The 24,848-nt window shown below is 40.8% G+C and overlaps 3 protein-coding genes across 5 annotated transcripts in view; 1 reads left to right on the forward strand and 2 right to left on the reverse strand.

Annotated features, from left to right (window-relative positions):
- LOC124149541 (pre-mRNA-splicing factor CWC25 homolog) overlaps positions 1-1,651 on the reverse strand; it is a 34,550-nt gene extending 32,899 nt beyond the window's left edge. Inside the window, exon 1 of the mRNA XM_046521215.2 lies at positions 1,407-1,651. Coding sequence (XP_046377171.2) covers positions 1,407-1,471 — 65 coding nt within the window. The 5' untranslated portion in view covers positions 1,472-1,651. The remainder of the gene's footprint in view (positions 1-1,406) is intronic.
- LOC124149542 (death-associated protein 1-like) lies at positions 1,638-9,532 on the forward strand. Its single transcript, XM_046521216.2, has 4 exons — positions 1,638-1,794; positions 5,945-6,044; positions 6,729-6,786; positions 7,736-9,532. Exons 1-4 carry the CDS (start codon positions 1,734-1,736, stop codon positions 7,850-7,852), a joined length of 336 nt encoding a protein of 111 aa, XP_046377172.1. The 5' UTR covers positions 1,638-1,733; the 3' UTR covers positions 7,853-9,532.
- Positions 9,533-10,909: 1,377 nt separating this feature from the next.
- Positions 10,910-24,848, reverse strand: part of LOC124149539 (caspase-8-like) — a 58,770-nt gene continuing 44,831 nt past the window's right edge. For all 3 annotated transcript variants that reach the window (XM_046521214.2, XM_046521212.2, XM_046521213.2), the window contains 3 exons: positions 21,408-21,713; positions 15,227-15,407; positions 10,910-11,791 (listed from right to left, as the gene is read on the reverse strand). In XM_046521214.2, coding sequence (XP_046377170.1) covers positions 11,650-11,791; positions 15,227-15,407; positions 21,408-21,713 — 629 coding nt within the window. In that variant the 3' untranslated portion in view covers positions 10,910-11,649. The remainder of the gene's footprint in view (positions 11,792-15,226; positions 15,408-21,407; positions 21,714-24,848) is intronic.

The following is a 24,848-nucleotide window of genomic DNA, read 5'->3' on the forward strand; positions in this document are numbered from 1 at the left end:
TTATTGTTTACAGAGATGCTTCCACACCATCTCTATAGACTTATTGTTTACTGAGATACTTCCACACCATCTCTATAGACTTATTGTTTACAGAGATGCTTCCACACCATCTCTATAGACTTATTGTTTACTGAGATACTTCCACACCATCTCTATAGACTTATTGTTTACTGAGATACTTCCACACCATCTCTATAGACTTATTGTTTACAGAGATGCTTCCACACCATCTCTATAGACTTATTGTTTACTGAGATACTTCCACACCATCTCTATAGACTTATTGTGTACAGAGATAATTCCACACCATCTCTATAGACTTATTGTGTACAGAGATGCTTCCACACCATCTCTATAGACTTATTGTTTACAGAGATGCTTCCACACCATCTCTATAGACTTATTGTTTACTGAGATGCTTCCACACCATCTCTATAGACTTATTGTTTACAGAGATGCTTTCACACCATCTCTATAGACTTATTGTTTACAGAGATACTTCCACACCATCTCTATAGACTTATTGTTGGCAGAGATGCTTCCACACCATCTCTATAGACTTATTGTTTACAGAGATGCTTCCACACCATCTCTATAGACTTATTGTTTACAGAGATGCTTCCACACCATCTCTATAGACTTATTGTTTACAGAGATACTTCCACACCATCTCTATAGACTTATTGTGTACAGAGATGCTTCCACACCATCTCTATAGACTTATTGTTTACAGAGATACTTCCACACCATCTCTATAGACTTATTGTTTCAGAGATGCTTCCACACCATCTCTATAGACTTATTGTTTCAGAGATACTTCCACACCATCTCTATAGACTTATTGTTTCAGAGATACTTCCACACAACCTTACTTTTGTGCACTTTTAGATTTCAGTTAGAGCTGCTGCTTTTGGAGGATCAAACTTCAGTTACCAGCTTGAAGCTTAACAAATTTAATGTGTTAAATAGTCGACACTTTACCACAGTCTCTTTCACAAATAATCAGTGCTTGTTTACCAAGTGATCAGCACCCGATTGTTTACTATTGTGCGCATATGCAGTTGCCATTCTCTCAACGAAAATCTAAACTTGATAAAAAATGTACAGATTTTCATCAAATTACATTGGATTAATTCGTTAAAAGCGATAGCTAACTCACACCCTAACTTTCAATTAACACTATGGGTCGTAAGGGGTTGCCTAATTTCAAGGATCGTAAAGGGAGGCAAACTTTGATTGGCAAGTGAGCCCAACCTTAAGGGTCATAAACGGATGCTTAACCAAAAAAGGGGATCAAGGGCTGAGGATAGTGTTAGAGGTAACCTACCCTAACCCTAGCACAATTAACTAACCATAAGGATCGAAAATACGCGAGACCTGTGAAGCGAGTGCCAGTGCCAACTTACCCATGTCTGGCTTTCTTCATCACCTCTGATATCTTCTTCTTTTCAGATGCGTCAAGACTATCCATCCTTCCTCGGCTGTTTCTATAATCGTTGTAATAAGATGTCGTTACACGTCTAGCTAAGAATAACGTGGTCACGTTTTGTCAATCAGTGTGTCGAATAGTGCTTGATAAATACTGAGCAACTCACAACTTCCGTTCCGTAAAACGTCTCGATAATTTGCGTATACAAGGTTTGATGACGTAGTACTCACAGAATCCACGACGCAGGTGCTCGTCCAAGTGTTGTTTACATCCAATATTGCTGCAATTTCAGAATTTTCTGGAGATGTCAGCAGCTGCCCCTAACACCGAGGAGAGTGAGTTGAAGGGAGGACATCCCCCTGCAGGTATGTATTCCTGTTCATCAAGTTATTTGAGTGAAAACTAATATATATTTTGGGAAGTTGGGCGAGAAGAAGGTTAGGCTAATTAATTATCATCGTTGCGGTTATTTCCCTTTTTAACCTCGTTGGTTAAGCATTTTTTTATATACTCAAATGGTAACAAGATTAACGCATGTTTCTCAGTTTTAGATGTTATTTTTAGTTCATCAGCAAGTTGTTATTTTCTCAGAAATTTTAAACTGAAAAAATCAAATGAACACATGTTGGTCCTAACATGCCTAATGTTGGCTGAAATATCAAGACATGCTGGTCCAAGTTTCAGCTGAAGTATCAAATTATGGTGTTCCTAATGTCAGCTGAAGTATCAAATTGTGTTGGTCCTAATGTCTGCTAAAGTATCATGACATGTTGGTCCTAGTTTCAGCTGAAGTATCAAATTGTGTTGGTCCTAATGTCGGGTAAGGCATCAACACATGTTGGTCCTAATGTCGGCTGAAGTCTGCAAACATCTTGGTCATAATGTCAGCTAAAGTATCAAGACATGTTGGTCATAATGTCAGCTAAAGTATCAAGACACGTTGGTCCTAATGACAGCTAAAGTATCAATGTTAGCATTTTTTTGTTTCACCCAAATTTAATTCTGACCCGGAAAAAATATCATGATTTTATACATAAAATTGCATTGAAAATGTTCGACCCTGCATTGAAGAATTCGGGTTCACAGGAACTGTTATTTTGGTGTGTTTATGTATATTATATATTATTAATGTACGACTTGAAAAACAGGGAAACTAAGCATGTAAGCAATACATATAAACATAATATGAACGAAAAACAAAAGAATATGATGAAAAAGGAAAGCATGATAAAGATCTTGATAGTTAATGATAACGGCAAATGAGAACACATGTAATTGTGACAGAATCGGAAAGAATGCAGAGCCCAAAACACAACCAAAATCTTTTTTTTTAATAAAGTCCCATTAAAAAATCCCTCTTTTAAACACTCAACAGTTTTTCAAGGTAGAACGTGTGTGTGTAAAAGTTCCTGTATGACGGGAACAAATTTCAGTTTGATAAGAACTTGACGCGATATGCACTTACAAAGAAACAGTTGTTGGAAGTAAAAGTTCCGCTGGAACTTTTGTACACATAGACGAATCTTGTTTACATCAAGACATGTTTATTCTAATGTCACATTAAAGTATCAACACATGTTAGTCCTAATAACAGTTAAAGTATATACACATGTTAGTCCTAATAACAGCTAAGTATCAAGACATGTCTGCTGGCTACATATACCTAGCTGATTGTGCATTTTGGAATAAGTTTACAAGTGAAGCTGTAGATTTACACCCAATAATCTCGATTAGGCTCCTTGCCATGTACATGAAGTAGAGATGACGTATATCACGGTAATTACGCCAGGCTAGGTTATGTATTCTTAGAGAAAACAAGCAGGGTAGTTTCACGCATAGTTTACTCAATTGGCAATCATTGTGATTACCAAGCTCCTTACAGAGGTAGCCCTTTTGCAGGATTCTCTACATGATATTGCTGCCACCAGTCACAGCTCCCCACTGTACTAGGCGGCTACAGCCATGCATGGAGTTGAACTGACTGACCATTGTTTACAATCCAGTGATGACTGTTGTGACGCCCCAGCTAAATTATTTTGCTTGTTTGTCAATTTAAATTTCTGTTACATTTCAACTATCATGTAATTAGTACAGTAAGAATGTAAGGAGGGAGGATGGGTGCTGTTCCGTTAGTCTGCAATTGAATCAATATGATTAAACAAACATGAGTTTATCTGTGAAATAGTAAATCAGTAGTAAACCTTCTCCCAATTGACTAGAAGGGCATTCACAAAGGCGTACACTAAAATATTAATTAGGGCTGGGATGAGCCCAAATGTACTATCCAGGTACCCGCTATAGGATACAAGGGTTAGGTATAACATGTCCATGGAATTGTTTTACCGCAACCCCACCAAAAACTATTTAGATACACATATGAAGCAGCCTGTTCATGCACACATTGAAGATGACTGAAACTTTATCTTTACTCTGTCATGTAAAGGTCAGCATAGTGAGAAAGAAATGCCAACATTAGCAACTTGTTGTGTAACCATGGACTTTTATTGTTATTGCCATGAAAGAGTAAATATATCACGTGACTAACTTCGGGTGAGGATAGTCCTGTGGGTACCCGGGTCCTACAAAGGACCAACCCGAGTACCCGAATTACTCGCAGCCCAAATAATGTCACTACATTTGTGGGTTAGTCAGCCTGCTGTCAAGTATTAGATATTCAGGTAACAGGCTATGTAATCAACTGAAGTATAAGTCTATGACTGTCCCCAATCTCATTAAGCCAACCAGAGAGCAGATTTCACCAGCCTCACAACACAAGTTTCAAACTGGCAACCTCCAATCAAGACTACGCTTTGAAAAATATTTTTACAATGTTGTCAATTCAAAACTTGAAAAATGAACAAAAGAAAATTCTGGAATGTCCAATAGCTTGCCAAGATTATGTGGCAGTACTTGCTCTCAAAATACATAGAAAATACTGCATTCTTTCCCATTATTTACCATAGAGACTTCATGAATTTCACATAAACGGCATCTAACGAGTTTGAGTGTAGCATTCTGTTTATAACTCATGTTAAATATGTATATACCAGTAAGTGAAATAGCACATTTTAGTTTGTTAAAAAGATCAAACATATACAAATCTGGTTACGCATTAATATTGATATGTGCCCAGGCATGGGCGTTGTTGAAATTTCTATGCATATGCATAAACAAAATGTTCCTACTATTGTGTGTGCAAACAAGACAACAGCAACTCTCAGTAACTTAAGTTGATCATTTCTTCCAACTTCAAAATTCCAGCACATTCCTGCATTAGGTTTTATAGTTCGGCGACTAGAAATGTCTTCCTTCTTGTCATCTCTTCTCTCCACCCTAATAATAATAATAATAATAATAATAATAATTCTCTGTAGAAGTACGACAGGCTCATGTATGTATAGCTCATACAAAATGCAAAGCGAATTTGATGAGTGTGATGAACTTGTTTATTTTAAGTGTTAATCTTGAAAGCATCTTGTTATTTTTATGGATGAGAAAAAGTTCCAGTCTGACCTTCCTTGCATGATTGGGGGCGGTTGGATAGCCTAGTGGTTTAAGTGTTTGCTTGTCACACCAAAGACCCAGGTTTGATTCCCTACATGGGTACAATTTCTGGTGTTCCCCATCATGATATTGCTGGAATATTGCTAAAAGCGGCATAAAACCAAACTCATACACTGATGCATGACTGAGCTAGGTCGTAGTTTTCCAGTCAACATGGTCAAATTTAGTATGACACTTGTAATGAAATCATTGATCATTGTGATACTATATACAGCTGATGTATGCTAGGACTACTAGGCCATCAAATCTTTTGGAACTAAAAGTAAGGATCAAATAGGTATTATTTTCAGAATAATTACTTGCAAAATTACCACATTAAAAAATATGCTTGCTAGATTGACATCAAAGCTGTTAAATTGACTTAGGAATAGGCCTTTTGAATGGAGACTGGAGTACATTAGGACAAAATATGTTTTTTTACATATTTCGTTTTCTTGCAGTTGGAACAAGAACAACAAATCATATCATTCCAGCCTTTAAAGATAACTATTTGAACAAGAGAACTGTGCAGCAAATTCAAGAAATATCTATGAAAAACATGGTTGTATTTTGTCCAGCCCAACCCAATTCAAAGGTGTGATTGGGACTATCACTTGTATAACTATTGGTGACAGATGTGCATATTTCTGTGAAACAAGTACCAATTGTACTTGTCCGTTCAACAGTCAAAGATATGCTTTTTGTAATAAATGCTTTCTTGCTTAAAATATATGTTCATATTTTGAGAAATGAACATGTCCAGTTTGCCACAATCATGATAATGCCTTATGTTCAACAAAATGTAATCTGACAGTCTGACAAAAGAAAGGGCACACATCTGACTGGATTAGCTGGACTTATACCGCAGTTTTGCTTTCCTGGTGGGACATACATGTTTATATGGTATCCCAATGTTCTGATACATGGTTGAATGGTAAGGCACTACAAGATGAGCATTGGCTTGTATTGCAGTGAAGGTGGGAGGTATGCGAGTAGCTTCCAAGACTCACCCAGCAGGTACTCCAGTAGCTGAAACCCCCACGGCAGAGGAAGAGGAGGAGTTTGGTAGTGGGTAAGGTTCCCTTTAACTGTTTAGCTCCCCATGTGCATTTTATCATTTTCTCTTCTCTCTTCCTCCTTCACCCTGGGACAAGCTCAGCCTACCCTGACCCCCAACGTGACGGGTTTACTACAGTCAAGCTCCAGCTACTGTAAACCGTCATGTTGGGGGTCAGGGTAGGCTGAGCTTGTCCCAGTGTCTTGCTCCAGCTCAGTGCTGCTCACCTTTACTCTGCTACAGGTTCTGCTGAGATGGTATTGATGAGTGGAAATTAGGAGAGAACATAAGGGAAAATAATGGTAGACTAGTTTTATATATTATCATGATCTTTATAATCTTGCATCTCTACTGACAGCATGTATCAGAATGATACTTTTTTTAGTTGAGTGTTGAATTGTAAAATGGCAGCTCCAAAATGTGTATTGACCTATTTATTAGTTGCCAATAAAAGCGTGGATCTTAAATTGAGCATGTTGAGTGTACTCAATTGATAATGTTGACTTCTTATGATTAGTTTTGGAGTAGACATGATATAAGAGTGAAAACATTTAACACATCTGAAATTATCTGTCATTTTAATGTTGTCATAATCTCCTAGTCCTAGAAAAAAACACCTACATATTTAATGGTGTAAGCACTTCTATGGCTTATGGTTAACTATTTCCCTAGATCCATGATAACCATGCTGTGTTTCAGGGAGGCAAAACCTGACAAACATCATCAGACTATACTAGTGTCTGGAGCTGTGACAAAGGTATGGCAGTTATAATAATCAGTTGATATGATTGATGATATGCTTACACACTTGTTGCCCTGGGGGATTCAGGGTCAACAATGGTCCCAAGTAACCTACGCTTGTTGTCATATAAAGTGAGTTAGACGTTCATTGTTGTTTTCATAATTCACAATTTCATGATCAAAGGTCGTTTCACACACTCAATAAAGTATGCAGCGATATTCACTTTTAAATTTCTCTTGATTGACCGCTTCGTCACATATCGGTATAGCTGCTAGGCATCACAAGATATATTATATAGCAGATAGACACTACAACACAGTCTACCGGTACATATCAGCCAGTGGAAACATTTGTCATGCACCGCTACTGCAACACCTTATGCCAGTAGCTTTAGGCCACACACCCAAATAGATTTGTTTGGAATTTGATTACGGATTTGACCACTTTCACTTGGACATTTAAATACTTTCTATGAATGATATGCTTTTTTTTCTTGGGAATTGACTTAATGGCATCTAGGAAATTGGTATTTGCGATAAAAAAAACACAATAAATTTGTTCACTTTTTCTTGCCGTTTAATGGCCACCATGATATAGTGGGAAATAAGCATTAGTTTGCTTGGTTTGGCTCACATGTGACTGGAGTCCCTGAGAAGTTCTGTGAAACATCAGCACTACTTGATCTGATTTGACCAAGCTACCCTAACTGTGCAACATCTACTTGAGTAAAACATTAGGTCCATGATGCTAAACAGTTGGCATGTTCCCTACCACAAGGCTGGTGGAGCGATACAAACAAGTGTAGTTCATTAGTTCAATAATGTACAAGAGAACCACTTTAGATGAAAGACTACACAACATGGCTGCCTGTCTGGAAATTCTAAAGAGATGACAAATATTATGTGGTTCTCGGTTGTTTACAAATCTGTTTTCTAAGGTTGTGTTTTCTATGTATTGCTTGTAGGGGGACAAGGACTTCCCAGCTGCAGCTGTGAAGGCATACCATGAGAAGCCTATGCCAGCCATCGACCGCCATGCTCCTCCCAGAACCAACATGAACATCCAGCAGCCCCGCAAGTGAAGTCATGCAGATGCCAGTCGTCAGTCACAGCGGGAGCACAACATTCCCCACCCCCTCTTGTAAAACTGCTACCCCGTTCAGCTTTGTAGACTCTGGACTACTGGAAGTACATGAAGTCTTGGTGAAGGTTAAAACGTTAATTTGTGTGTTGTAACAGTCTCATACCATTGGATGATTGCCATTATGAATCATTACTGAAGAATAGGATAATGTCACAGTTTGACTGTTACATGGAAAAGCAGATGGAGATGAGTCTATTTTCAGGACAAAGACAAAATTAGCCTTCCGCTAGTCACATTTCTGTTTTAAACAGAATGTGTGTGTTGTAGTTGAAGCCCTTGTTTTAATCCTAAAATACATAGCATAACTTTGTTGCAATTGGAATTTAATTAAAAGACGTTGTCAAGGTGGTGATGTTAACAGCTATTTAAAGTGCTAGTCTGTATAGAGGACCCAGTCATACCTATAACATAAATCTCTCGTTGGGACACTTGCAGGTGTCTGGTTACTATAGCAACATACCCAATAGGTGCCACATCCTCATGGAATGTAAATATCCATAGTGATGAAGTCCTTTTACCTAAGCATCATCATGTGCTCGTGTCTGACTTATCAGCTTACTTGCATTTAGTTGTTGTGTATCTGTGTATGAGTGCATTGTCATGATAGATGGTGTGCATGGGAAGATGTTACATTAGTGGTACATCTCTGTAGACCAGGCCTCTGGGATGTTGTCGCACAGAGAATGTGTTATACACTTTCTAGACGCATATCTCCACCATGCCCTTCCATAGACTTAAGGGGGCCTCATTCCCCTAAAAAAAATTAATATAATATATAGTGTTGCATAGTAAGGAGCAATCTGCACATCAATGCTTCCCATTCTGTGTGGTAAGGCTAGCCACTAAACACAAATAAACAACTTTAAGATGGTTTATGTGAATTTTCTACACATGACAGCTTCAAGTTTTGTATTTCTTTTTGCATAGAAATCACATCCGACTTTTTATGGAAGTCATATTTAATATTTGGCAGGCCAGGAGTGTTACTGGGTAAACAGGAGAGATTTAGCTATCCTTATGTAGCAATGTGTTGATTACCTTGATCCTATTCATGCTATTTCACAGTTTTGGTGATGGATATATTTACAAGTTAAACAAGAAAACAGTAGTACAATATGTGATGGAGATTGTTATCATGTGTTAGCATGTCATGGTGGTTTGACTGTACACTATAGATATAGGCCTCATGTTCAATCCTAATGACACAGCAGTGTCAACATTCTTCAGTAAGTGCTGTCTTGTGATTGAGAATGTTCACCCCTTTGATGTGGGGCTGTGCCAGTCATGACACAAGCCTTTCACATTGACTGCAGGGAATAGGCATGGTACTTGGAAGGATGAGTAGCCTTGTGTGTGATGATACATGCAGGTTGACAGCACCATGTTTCAATACTTGCTGTGTACTGGTGCCTTATATATCGAGTGAATGTGTCTGAGTGTCATTCCAGCATGTGCAGTGTCACATGTCATCGCTTCATACCAAGCTGTACATTCTTTTTATGCTTGTTTGTCATATCTTTGGGTGTACCTTAATCATATATATCATGTCACTAAATTAATCTGTGAATTGTTATATTAAAAAGCTCCTATGCTGTGAATAAAGATGACAAACTTTTCAGTATCCTTTGCTGGTGTTTTCTAGTATTTCTCATGAAATATGCCTGTTGCATAGTAATTTCAACCCATGAAGATCCGGGGGGAGAATAGGTCTTCAGGGACCCATGATTGCCGTAAGAGGCGACTATGCTTGTCGTAAGAGGCGACTAACAGGATTGGGTGGTCATGCTTGCTGACTTAGTTGATGCATGTCATCGTGTCCCAATTGCATTGATTAATGCTCATGATTCATGATTGTCATTCACTTGATTGTCAGGCCCAGACTTGATTATTTACAGACCGCTGTCATATAGCTGGAAGTTTGCTGAGTGCAGAGTTAAACAACAAACAAACAAAGCATAGTAGTTTCATATTCCTCACTAGGGCAATGATAACAGTACACATAACCTATGCTGTAGTCTGAATGAAGCAGGGGCAGTTGGGAAGGCCAGTGGCTACAGTGTTTGCTCATCATACCTGGGTTCAATTCTCATGTGTGCATGTGTCAAGCCCAATTTTGGTATCATCAGCTATTATATTGGTGTAATATTGCTAAAAGTGGGGTAAAACCATACTGACTGAATGAGGTAATGGAATGGCATAGTTTCATAGTTGGCAGCTGTAAGCATGTCACAGATGTCAGTCACTGTATTGTACTGCCTTTTAGATATGTAACAATGGGATTCAGGACATTCATAGGTAAGAATGTTGAAGATGCACCATCTTTTTTGAAACTTGAAAAGCAAAACTAAGCAGAGTGTGCCCCATCTCTGTACTGTACTGCCCAGAGGTGAGACTGAGTTTCAGGATCATCACAATCTTACTACATTACCATTTACTCCTACAAACAGAGCGACACATACTGGACTACAGCTTCTATATGGCTTTAATTGGCTCCATTGTACACTTAACAATCAACAGCTTATTATTCCTGAAACATTGTTTTGTTTCCTAATGTACTGTATATATTTGCTATGGCATGTCCTGTGTATGTGGCATCTGTGAACATAGAAAGATGACTCAATTCCTCGGTAGAGGTATGGTGGTATGCCCTAAGATTTATATCAATGCAAAGAACTTCATTTGCTACCCCAATACACAAATAATTTTTTTCAAGATATCTTACCACATTTGGTATTCTAGGATAGGACAAATTCACAAGTACTTAATGCTTTTAAAGGAGCTTATGAAAAAATGTTCCTATGTGTGACCTGGCGGACTGTGTACCCCTATGTCATCTACATGTGGCACCTCGACCACAGGCTTGTGTGGTCCACAGCTGAATACTTACAGGCCACTGGAATACAGCTGTAATACTAATAGTGCCATAATGTTGTTATACAACATGCTTCTATGACCTTGAAAAGTACAATGATTGGTCAGAAATTTCAAACCACAATTACATACCACATAGAAGTTTATTTTCAAATATAGAGACAAGACTGGATTCATACATTCATCTAGTGGTGCAACGCCCAGACATGTGATCCAGGGTATCTGACAATCAAATTATTAAGATCATAATGACAAGTGTGAGACTAGTTTTTTTCAAATTTGCACAACTGTATGTTCGACACGTAAGAACACGTAGCATGTATAAAACACAATTACCGTATTCGGCGTAATAAGCGCCCACAGCAATATTTGCTAATATATTGGCTAGTGAACAATCCCGATTAGCACCCCTTCCAATTGATCAATGTACACTAAGAATGCCGAACAATATGACTTTTTAAAGTTGGCCATCTGAGACAAAAACAGCCCCTCTCAAACAGTCGGGAATGCGGGTATTTAAAACTCTAATTCCCCCAAAATAAATAATAAATCAAATTAATCATTTTCTCTGAAACAATAATGTTGCTCAAATAGCAGCTTTTCGACTGCTTGTCGTAAGAGGGATCGGGTGGTCAGACACGTTGACTTGGTTCATGCATGTCATCTTATTCAAATTGTGTGGATCGATACTCATTATGTCCATCACTGGATTGTCTTGAACAGACTGCAATACTGCTGAGTGCTGCATTTAACAACAAACAAACAAAAAGCAGCTGTACTGTTCATTCCGCATTTTGTGTCAAGTAGGATATATCTACTTCGTTATAGTTGATAATCTGTGTATAATCTAATCACAGATGATGTCTATGCAGTAGAGTCCAACTTCTTGAAGATTAGCCTTTTTGTGAGTGTGAACTGTGGTGCCGGTGACTGCTTTTGCCCATGTGGCCCCAGCTCCGTCCCAACCTCGTTATTCACCTTTGTGAGAATGCTCAGCAGGTCCTCCCTGCAACAACCAGAACAGGTCTTTGTGAATGAAGCTCTATCCAAGACGAGATCTTTAAAGGTCACAACCCAGTTCAAATTACCTCCCCTGAGATCTAATGTATCCTTAGTAACATCATTCTCTCATTACTGTCACGCAAGATGGCGCATCCACATCAGTTTTCGGTGAAATAGATTTTTTAAAAGTTATAGTTGAATATTTGACTATTATTACCGAGAAGAAATATGGCAAGATGATGTCAACTATCTCTCATGCCGTGGGGTTTCCCCAGATTTACTCAAACCACTGTGTCCGTGCCGCGGCAGCCACAAAGCTGTCAGAGGCGTGTGTTGGTGCCAAATGAGTTATGTCTCCAAATTAAGATAAAAACTTAAATTTTGATCATACTTACTGCTGCATGGGATTATTTATACTAACACTGAACATATAATACAATGTGATATTTAACCATAATCTACCCATTTAAGTGGTGTCTTATTGTGTTGAAAATATACACTTTGTCTCGTAATGAAGGGTATTAACAGATTTTATAAGGTTGCATTTTAGATATGCATGTGAAGTTTGGGATGTGTGCGCAAACAGAACAGATGAATCACATAGCAAAACTTTCAAGTAGAGGATGCAAGAATAGTTACTGGTCTTCCAAATGATGCATCACATCATATTAAAGACAGACGGGAAAACATTATTAGAATGATGAAAAAAATGTCAACTTTGTCTGTTTTATAAAATATATAATGATTAGCAACATCTTCTCTTAAAGACCTCATAGCCAGCAAAGTTAGATCAAAGAACATGAATTTACATTCAACTTCCGTTTACAAGATTAAAAACATTCTCATGAATTATGTTTTCCTTCGACAATAAGAATGTATTCCACTACATGATACAAACTCAACACTTTCACCAAAGTTCAGAGCAACCCTTAAAAAAGAAAATGTGATCATGGCTAAATATTTTTCATTTAGCAAATGAAAATTCAATAAAATATGATTTAGCATTATTAAGCAAAATCAGTTCTTGGTTAGCTCCGCATAGTAACTGACTAGACTAACCCTCACAAACTACCCCACCAAACAATGCTATAAACACCCCAACCCCCCTTACCCCCATAGCAACCATACATCATTTCTCTCCAAATGTCACTTCCCTTGGTCATATGACGTCACTACCCTTGGTCATATGACGTCACCACCGATACTCCCCAACCGTCACGTCATTCTAACATCAGCTCGTACAGCTGTTAACAATTTCACCTCCTCCGGAGGGATGGGGTCTTGGTTGACTGCATTACAATTTACATTTGGCATCTTGGGATACATCCAAAATTATAAATTATATAGGATAGGGTTAACAGCAGGAACCAATTTGTCCATTCTGCTCAACAGCGAATGGCGTAGTGTCCTTTTAGAGCGGATGGTCAGCTTGGCATCAATAGTTGCCATCACTCAATATCTGGCAACAGTACTTACCTAGCAGCGCTAGCTGCATAGCAATATGGGTTGCTTAGCAACATTAGTTGCAGGGCAACAGTTGCTGCATTGGGGACACTTCACAGGGGTAAAGCCTACATTCTGCATTCCACTAGCTAGTAGCTCCACTTCCACAACCGTTTCATCCAAATTACATCTTGTCTTAATTTCAAGTTGTGATCACTCATGACAACAGTTCAATTTTGTATCTATCATATAAAAGAATTCTATACTAACATATATCAGATAATAACTATCTTATTCTGATTCTCTGTCCTTTCTGCCTATTTTACATATTGTAACGGGGCTGTCGGGTAGCCTAGTGGTTAAAGCGTTCGCTCTTCACGCCAAAGACCCGGGTTCGATTCCCGACATGGGTACAATGTGTGAAGCCCATTTCTGGTGTCCCTCGCCGTGATATTGCTGGAATATTGCTAAAAGCGGCGTAAAACCATACTCACTCACTCACTCACTCACATATTGTAACTGGATATTGTAAATACTATGGACGGGAGATCGAGGTTGGACACCATTTTACCACAGGGTGTTACACATCACTCTATGTAGAACATACAACACAGGGTGTTACACATCACTCTACCTAGAACATACAACACCTAGAACATACAACACAGGGTGTTACACATCATTCTACCTAGAACATACAACACATGGTGTTCCAAACCACTCTACCTAGAACATACAACACAGGGTGTTACACAGCACTCTACCTAGAACATACAACACAGGGTGTTACACATCACTCTACCTAGAACATACAACACAGGGTGTTACACAGCACTCTACCTAGAACATACAACACAGGGTGTTACACATCACTCTACCTAGAACATACAACACAGGGTGTTACACATCACTCTACCTAGAACATACAACACAGGGTGTTACACATCACTCTATGTAGAACATACAACACAGGGTGTTACACATCACTCTACCTAGAACATACAACACCTAGAACATACAACACAGGGTGTTACACATCATTCTACCTAGAACATACAACACATGGTGTTCCAAACCACTCTACCTAGAACATACAACACATGGTGTTCCAAACCACTCTACCTAGAACATACAACACAGGGTGTTACACAGCACTCTACCTAGAACATACAACACAGGGTGTTACACATCACTCTACCTAGAACATACAACACAGGGTGTTACACAGCACTCTACCTAGAACATACAACACAGGGTGTTACACATCACTCTACCTAGAACATACAACACAGGGTGTTACAAACCACTCTACCTAGAACATACAACACAGGGTGTTACACAGCACTCTACCTAGAACATACAACACAGGGTGTTACACATCACTCTATGTAGAACATACAACACAGGGTGTTACACATCACTCTAATAAGAACATACAACACAGGGTGCTACACATCACTCGACCTAGAACACAGGGTGTGACACATCACTCTACCTAGAACATACAACACAGGGTGTTACACATCACTCTACCTAGAACATACAACACAGGGTGTTACACATCACTCTACCTAGAACATACAACACAGGGTGTTACACAGCACTCTACCTAGAACATACAACACAGGGTGTTACACATCACTCTAATAAGAACATACAACACAGGGTGCTACACATCACTCGACCTAGAACACAGGGTGTGACACATCACTCTACCTAGAACATACAACACAGGGTGTTACACATCACTCTACCTAGAACACAGGGTGTTACACATCACTCTAAGTGAAAGGTTTATGTGGTCTTTCTCTCACACATTGTCATCGAATTCAAGGCTATTACTGTATTGTTTCTTATACTTTCTGGTATATTTTGCATTTAGACTTAGAAAAGAGCTTACAAAAGCTTACAAAAGGTACAGGGGTACCAAGAGTTAGTAGGTTTGCCACTTAGGAACAGTTGGAAACTGTGCATTGTAACTAAACTAGCTACGTACGTGTGTGCATGTGTATCCAGCATCTTCGTGAGCTTACTGATGTACCAGGACCCTTTGGACTTGCTGCGGTAGGACACATACCCAGGTGCTGTTGCATAGCCTACCAAGAAGTCAGCCTCCTTAGCCACCGTCACAGTTGGTCCATCATCCTCGACAGCAGAGTCAATCTGCACTTGCACCCCTGCACACACAAACACCACACAAGTTACAGTCTGGACAATACACACAACACACTGGAAAAGAGTGAATGTGAATGCTGTACAACAGCATTCAACAATAATTTAGGAATATCACAGCAACCTGCAGGTAAGTAAAGCTGGAACAATGAGGGTATGTCAGCAAAATCACAGCGTCTGATCTCCTGATCCAATATAGTCACACAGCAATTAAGTGCTTAGGTCCCGCCTATGTCGCAACAACAACAACAGACACATACAATTTAGATAATTCTTGTGAATCCTCTACCCCTGCTACAACTTTGACATTAATCCTGTATTTTGGCTTCAGTCACATTGACTTAATTTTCAGATTTTCAACAGACGTCCTCTTCACTGTCAACTACACACAATTAGGTGTTCTAGGTGTTTACCCTCCTGTGAGACATGGGCATCTAGATCTACGCTTGGGTCCTGTCAGGGTACTGCAAGACCATCTTCCCCATCTAAGACACTATACGGTCACTGCACGGACCCCACGGTTGACCACGGTTGATGGGAGTGTCACTTCAACTGCAAAGTCATCATCAACTGACTGCTCGGACCGCACGGGCCGCACGGACCGCACGGGACCATCCAGGTACTACCGACAGAGACTGAGATACATCATGGAACAGCCTAGCGGTTTGATGGAGGACCATCATCCCTTGATGGAGGACCATACGAGTTCCTTTATACATGGGCAGTCATCACAAGCTGCACGGACCTTACTGGACACCAGCGGATGATGAACCACACGGGGAACACGTTGAGTGTATGGATTATGATGAACATCCACCCCTCCCGGGAGTTACCCACGGTCATTCTGAGGCGGAATTGGACCTATATGAGGAGGTTAATCATTCTGACAATTCACCCCAGCGGGATTATACAGATTGATACAGCTTTGTGGAACTCATTGAAGAGTTATATCATCTTATGCCTATACTCCAACCTCCAATGACAGAAAATTCACCAGATAAGATGCCGGAATACGGAGGATGTCATGCTCCTACATCATCTCAACATATCCACCAGACATTGCCGTGGCCGAGTTATGCTTCTGAAAGTCTACTCAAGCTCAGACATGATGACCAGCTAACCTTACCTCCATTGAAGCGGAAGATGTATCAAACCCATGATTCTCCACTTCCGGACCATCAAGTTTTGGACGAGGACTTTATGAAGCTAGTACGCAACCCTAATACTAAGGTCACATTACCTGCTTACCGGATTAAAGACCTGTCTATGGCGTCCAAACATTCAATGGACATTGGCACATATATCAACTGGTTTGTTGCCGGAATCAGGCAGATCATTCCTCCGTTGCAGACATCATATGATAGCATATCAGGAGAGACTCATATGACTATTAGGACAGATCAAGTCGGACTTATCCACAGCCAGCTAGACACCATAGTCAGAATGCACTCATGTCTAGATGTCTTCACAGCTACTCTGGGTACAGTGTCAACAACTACGAGCACAGATTCGTTTAAGAGCTGTCCAACCAAACGAAAAAGAAGAATTTGCCCGACATGAGGATGATAATAGACTTAAAGATCCTCAACAAATCATTCCTGGTACCTTCTCTAAAGTTACAGATGGATTCCGTACGGAAGTTGCGGTCGATTTTGAGGACAGGAAATTGGCTCATCAGCCCCAACCTATAAGACGTCTATCTTCACATCCCCATACACCCATTGTCACAGAAGTACCTGCGCTTCGCAATCAATGGTCGACGATATGAGTTCCAGGTCTTACCATTCAGGATATCAATAGCCCCTTGGTTGTTTACCAGGATTACAGCACCAGTCATCAGGTTTGCCCACCTCAAGCTAGGATGAATGCATGGGTACCTGGAAGATTTCCTGGCAGCAGACCAAAAAGAAGCTCAGTTACACCAGAACATGCTATTTCTGGTTCAGCTTATGACCTAGGCTTCCTAGTCAATCCCTCCAAGTCGGAGACCACTCCGGTTCAAGATATCATGATTACATTGGAGCGCGTTTCCAACTCCAACGTCTCTACAGGATAAGACCTTCAGAGGAAGGTTGATGTTATGGATCAACTCACTACGATCCCACATCCTAGAGTTCAAGACTCAGTTACCTCTCAACTTATTACGGGACCTTCATTGGTGGACTCGCAGAGAGCATGTGATTAGCGGCATTCCTCTGACTTTTCCGACACCCGAAGACCATCTATTTACAGCCGCGTCAGATTCGGGATGGGGACCCCATGTGGACGATCTCACAGTACAAGGAGCTTGGAACACGGGAGAGAAGATCCTTCATATCAACTTCAGGGAAATAAAGGTCATTTATTACGCCATCCTGGCATGGAAGATATGTCTCTCCCCATCGTCCATCCTCATCGCCACGGACAACACCACGGTAGTGGCATACATTCAGAAACAAGGAGGAACCAGATCCAGTTCTCTGATGATGGAGACGACATGATTGTTTGCCTTGACAGACTCCATCAGTTGCCGGATGTAAGCGAGACATACTCCCGGGGAGCTGAACATCCTTGCTGACAGCCTTTCACACCGCATCTAGATCACTTTGCCACCTGCCATCAACATCCGGTTTATGTCAGTCCAGATCCTGATCCAATGTCTCACCAGATCAATGCGCTATCGATGGATTGGAATGGTCAATTTGAAGACGCATTCCAAACTTGGTCTCTCCTAGACAAGGTCATCCACAAGGTGGAGAAGACAGACTGCATGATAATCTTGATAGCACCAATCTGTCCCAACAGAGTGTGGTTCCCCAGATTATGAAGTCTATCAATGGAAGAGCCTCTCCAGTTACCTCTCCTTCAAGATCTGTTATGACAGCCCAGGTCAAATGACAACCTGCCCAACCTACATCTTACCGCCTGGAAGTTATCATGCAAAAGATGCAGACATCCTGGTACTGAGGACCTGTCTCTGAAGCTGTGGCAAGATCATGAAGACCTTCATCCTACCTTTTACAATAGATGGGATAAGTTCGTCTAGTGGAGAAAACTAATACAATCCCAATCCCTATGGTAGTAGACTTTCTACCACATCTAAGTCAGGACAATAAGTTCAGACATAGGACGATAGAAGGTTACCGATCGGCACTTCACTCTGTACTTCAACAAGACGGACTCGCAATTTGAAACCATCCCATTCTAAACAGACTACTAGAAGATGTTCGCACGCCTCGTATCTTCCCCAAGTAGAAACTATCTGTTGTGTTATCTGCGCTTTTAACAGAACCTTATGAGCCCCTGGCTTATATAAAGGCCACCTTACTCCAAAAGATACAGGAAAGCATCCTGCCTCCTAGCCATGCTGACAGCAGCAAGAGTTTCAGAACTCCATGCCTTGGACTATTCTAGTCTCACTCATGATCAACATTAGACCTCAATTACTCTAAGATTGCTTCCAGATTTTATAGCCAAAAATCAGTCTATCGCCATGGGGCCGTTGGGCCATGGACACTATACCATTCCTGCCTTGGGGCAGACAGTGGATCACCCAGACAGACTTCTCTGTCCCATCAGAGCTCTCAAATTCTACCTCTCAGCTACAGACCCACATGGACGCCATCGAAGGAGACTTTTCATATCCTGCGATCCTCATTCTAACAAAGACATCACCAAGGCTACAGTAATTGGTTGGATTAAATCTACCGTGGAAGTGAGTTGTACGCAGACACAGAATGCCACTCCCCATCTTGGATCCTGCTCTGGTCTTGACATCAGAGCCCTAGCCACGAGTCTCGCTCTTCATGGATATCCGTTTCGGCGGAACAAGTGGTGTCTGGCTGTCAGTGGACCCATTGTCGAGGTGCAAACTATCATCTACCATTTTTTATCCTGTCTATTAGGTGTAGGATGGATTAGAAACACCTTGAGTATCAACTGCTTCAAGAACTAGGTGCAGATGACCGGAAGTGATGTCAGAGCCGGAAGAGATAGAAACCAGATGTGAGGTCATCATCGGAAATAGCAGTACAAAGTCCATCTAATCAGGAAATGACGTCTTTTGGTAGAAATAGACTATAAGAGACATCCAATAAAAGGGAATTGACAAACCGGAAGTGAAGTCATAATCGGAAGTGATGTCAGTACCGGAAGTGATGTCACCATGGGAAATAGTGTCACAAATCCATTTTTAACAGGAAATGAGGTCATTTGGTAGAAATAGACAAGAAATGACGTCATTACTACTAACAAGATCCACAAATATATTCTCGTGAAGGCATTACATATTTGACTGATTCTTGATGCATTCTGATATTCAAGCCCTCAAGAGAAATTTCAGAGGAAATTATCTCGGGTAAGGATTAGAATCAGTGATAAATTGGTTTCCAGAAGAGGTTTACTGTCAATTACACAGGGAGTTACTGGAGGCAGATCCTGCCAGGTCTCTCTGGTATTTTCTGGCAAAGATGTAATAGAGGTAGAGGATTCGCAATAATTATCAAACAATAGTTATCATTGTTAATAATTCTAAGAATACTACCTCTATTATATCAGGAGTACTCCCACCCAACTCCCCAATTCATCTACCTCTAGTGGTTAGATGTTGGAAAGAAGTAAGGTTTCCCGCCATTATGCACGCCATAACTTGGGTTGCTCTAGTGCTATTAGGGAACAACTAATTGTGTGTAATTGATAGTGAAGAGGACGTCTGTTGAAAATCTGAAAATTTAGTCAATGTGACTGAAGCCAAAATACAGGATTTATTGCAAAGATGTAATAGAGGTAGCATTCTTACAGTTATTAACAATGATAGCTATTGTTCGATAATTAATACATATGAGTATCATTGGTCAGCTTAGTGGTTAGAATATTTCTGGTCAACTTTTAATGATGCTTTTTAATGTAGTTTATTAAGCTGGTGCCATTTACCAACCAAGGGTTGATTTTGAGGAGAGACACAGTGCCACTTACCAACCAGCCTTGAGGGAAAAAGGGTTGATTTTGAGGAAAGATACAGTGCCACATACCAACCAGCCTTGAGGGAAGAAGGGTTGATTCTGAGGAGAGACACAGTGCCACTTACCAACCAGCCTTGATGGAAGAAGGGTTGATTCTGAGAAGAGACACAGTGCCACATACCAACCAGCATGGGGCGAAAAAGGGTTGATTTTGAGGAAAGATACAGTGCCACATACCAACCAGCCTTGAGGGAAGAAGGGTTGATTCTGAGGAGAGACACAGTGCCACTTACCAACCAGCCTTGATGGAAGAAGGGTTGATTCTGAGAAGAGACACAGTGCCACATACCAACCAGCCTTGAGGGAAGAAGGGTTGATTCTGAGGAGAGACACAGTGCCACTTACCAACCTGCCTTGATGGAAGAAGGGTTGATTCTGAGAAGAGACACAGTGCCACATACCAACCAGCCTTGAGGGAAGAAGGGTTGATTCTGAGGAGAGACACAGTGCCACTTACCAACCAGCCTTGATGGAAGAAGGGTTGATTCTGAGGGGAGATACAGTGCCACATACCAACCAGCCTTGATGGAAGAAGGGTTGATTCTGAGAAGAGACACAGTGCCACATACCAACCTGCCTTGATGGAAGAAGGGTTGTTTCGAGAAGAGACACAGTGTCACATACCAACCTGCCTTGATGGAAGAAGGGTTGATTCTGAGGAGAGACACAGTGTCACTTACCAACCTGCCTTGAGGGAAGTAGGGTTGATTCTGAGGGGAGACACAGTATCACTTACCAACCTGCCTTGAGGGAAGAAGGGTTGATTCTGAGGAGAGACACAGTGTCACTTACCAACCTGCCTTGAGGGAAGTAGGGTTGATTCTGAGGGGAGACACAGTGTCACTTACCAACCTGCCTTGAGGGAAGAAGGGTTGATTCTGAGGAGAGACACAGTGTCACTTACCAACCTGCCTTGAGGGAAGTAGGGTTGATTCTGAGTAGACATGCAGTGCCACTTACCAACCAGCCTTGAGGGAAGTAGGGTTCGATTTCACTGTGACTAACCTTCCTGCTTCTCCGTCCCCTGGCACGCCTGCAGGAAGAACAGTTTGGGCTTGAGAGCCAGGTTTGGGCAGCAGTTGGGCCTGAATGGGGCCTTGAGTTGATTAACCTCAACTAGTTTGCAGTCCGAACCGTATAACTTGTCTGTACTATTTCCATGTGACAGCACGCAACAAACAAAACAGTCATGCTCTGCCTTGACCCTCTCTCCGCCAATGGTCCACAGTAATTCAGACATTCTGTTGGAGGGCAGATCATTGTAGCGCTCTATCTTAAAATGAAGTCTGGAGAATGTTTCTGTCAGTTTATCTGCAACATGAATGTGGAATGCATTTTGACAATATTGTCTACAGACAGGGTGAAAATAAAAACACATGAAGATACATTCTATATGTTCTCATAAATAAATTGAAGACCTGTCAACCTTATAATGAAAATCCAAAACCCATGTGGACTACTGGGTGAAATGACAGATTGTTGGCTTGAAACACAGCAGTGAAAATCTATCAAATGCACATATAATCTATATATACTCTTCAAAAAAAGAAACTTGACACTGACTTTCAAAATGTAATATAATGCTATTGTTTCAAAATAGGACACAGAAACCATAATTGAAACACTGTTTCAAGATCAATGTACACAATGTTCAAAACATTAATCGTGTCACCTAGACAGACACACATACAAGATACAATTAATGTCACAGGGGTACAGAAAATGTCAGTATCGGTTGTGACCATCACGTGCATCAATCACCGCTTGACACCGACGACCAATAGATGCAATCAAGTTGTCAATAACACGCTGTTGGATGTGCTGCCATTCATGCTGAAGTGCATCAAGAAGCGGCAGAAGTGTTTGGGGCCGTGGATTCCTTCTGCGAACGCGTCGATCCAACTCGTCCCACAGATGCTCAATCGGAGACACGTGCAATATGCGGTCGAGCGTTGTCCTGCTGGAACTGTCCGCCATGAACATTGACGTGAGGAAGAACGTAAGGCTGTAGGATCAAGTCTCTGTAACGCACACCTGTCAATGCACCTGCCACATGTACGAGAGGCGTCCTACCACCGTGATGAATTCCAGCCCATACCATGACACTCCCGCCACCAAATGGGACAACCTGCTGCCAGGGTTGGGGGCGTAACATTCACCCCGACGTCTGTAGACACTTGCGGGCCCATCAGCACGTGTGAGTAGGAAACGGGACTCGTCAGTAAACAGTACATTTCTCCACCTTGCACGTGCCCATCTAACCCTCTGTTGGCACCAAAGCAGACGGTCCGCCAGATGACGTGGGGTCAATACATGACATCGAACAGGTCTTCGTGCAAAAAGTCCAGCCTCCCTCAGTCCGTTGCGTACTGTTTGATCTGATATTCTGCGTACCCCAGGGATCTGTGTGGTTGTAGACGTGGCTGTGGTAGTGCGGTCTCAGAGGTGTCGCAGCCGGATATATCGATCTTGTGCTTGGTTTGTCACCCTTGGTCTTTCTGACCTTGGTCTGTCGTCAACTCTGTTGGTGATGTTGTATCGGGTCCACAGTGTGGAGATTGTCTGCCTGGATACGCCAAAGTGCCTGGCCACTTCTTGCTGAGTTGGTCCAGCTTGTAATCTCCCAATGGCGTTGTTCCGTTGAGCTGCATTCAGTCTTGGCATTCTGTCACCGCCTCTACTGCTGTTATAAGGACTGTATGAACAGCCGTTGATGTGAATTTTTATACCCATTCAGCAGGGGGGCCCGCATGACTAAATGCAGGATCCTGTGCTGCACGTTTTTTACAGGCGGTTGCGTTTGGATGAAGCTGTAAAATTGATCCCCAAACGTTACGTTTATGTGCTTTGCATGTGTTTTCCCAAATTATAGACACATCATCTTTCTGTTTGACTTAATTGGTTCTCATTTAATGTAATTATTTTAGATATTTGGCAAAAAGTGGTTTTACATCTATGTCAAGTTTCTTTTTTTGAAGAGTATATATTACCCTTTTAACTCATTTTTATGTGACCAGTAAGCTCAGCTGTTACCTATCCCTATACAATTCAATGACACTGTAGCTCACTTGCATTTGTGGTCAATATGCGAAAACAGAAGACCCAGCGACACGGCCCCTGTGGTGGTCAGAAAACCAAAGGGGCCTGTTCCGATAGTCCTTGTTTTTGCATATTCATTTTTTGCCTTTACACTTTCCTCTGTGTCATTACAATAAACTGTGAAATGTTACTACTAAATGTCATCTTGTGTTCTTGCAGATGAGTGTCAAAATTCAACACATGACAGGTCAATACTGTTCCTGTGATGAGTCAATAATTGAGGTCAGTGTCGATCACGTGATTTGGGGTTTTCCATTGAAATGTATTGTTTCGCCATGTGGTACAGATAAACCAAATGCAATTGCAAGATGCTTATTGACGTATAACAATTTAAAATGTCAACATGGCACTACATTAAAACCCTGACCAACTGATCAGTCTGTACATTCATGGCATAACGTTATTACCCTTGTAACCTGATCAGTGTGTATATTCATGACACTATATTATTACCCTGGTCAACTGATCTGTGTGTTTATTCGAGACACTACATTATCACCCTGGTCAACTGATCTGTGTGTATATTCATGACATTCCATTATTTCCCTGGTCAAATGATCAGTGTGTTTATTCATGACACTATATCATTACCCTGATCAACTGATCTGTGTGTATATTCATGACACTATATTATTACCCTGGTCAACTGATCTGTGTGTATATTCACGACACTACATTATCACCCTGGTCAACTGTTCTGTGTGTATATTCATGACATTCCATTATTTCCCTGGTCAACTGATCAGTGTGTATATTCATGACACTATATCATTACCCTGATCAACTGATCTGTGTGTATATTCATGACACTACATTATCACCCTGGTCAACTGATCAGTGTGTTTATTCACGACACTATATTATTACCCTGGTCAACTGATCTGTGTGTATATTCATGACACTTTATTATTACCCTGGTCAACTGATCAGTGTGTATATTCATGACACTATATTATTACCCTGGTCAACTGATCTGTGTGTATATTCATGATACTACATTATCACCCTGGTCAACTGATCAGTGTGTTTATTCATGACACTATATCATTACCCTGATCAACTGATCTGTGTGTATATTCATGACACTATATTATTACCTGGTCAACTGATCTGTGTGTATATTCACGACACTACATTATCACCCTGGTCAACTGTTCTGTGTGTATATTCATGACATTCCATTATTTCCCTGGTCAACTGATCAGTGTGTATATTCATGACACTATATCATTACCCTGATCAACTGATCTGTGTGTATATTCATGACACTACATTATCACCCTGGTCAACTGATCAGTGTGTTTATTCACGACACTATATTATTACCCTGGTCAACTGATCTGTGTG

This window comes from Haliotis rufescens, unplaced genomic scaffold (genome assembly GCF_023055435.1).
Source record: "Haliotis rufescens isolate VD_foot unplaced genomic scaffold, xgHalRufe1.0.p SCAF_4, whole genome shotgun sequence".
Taxonomy (NCBI): Eukaryota; Metazoa; Mollusca; class Gastropoda; order Lepetellida; family Haliotidae; genus Haliotis; species Haliotis rufescens.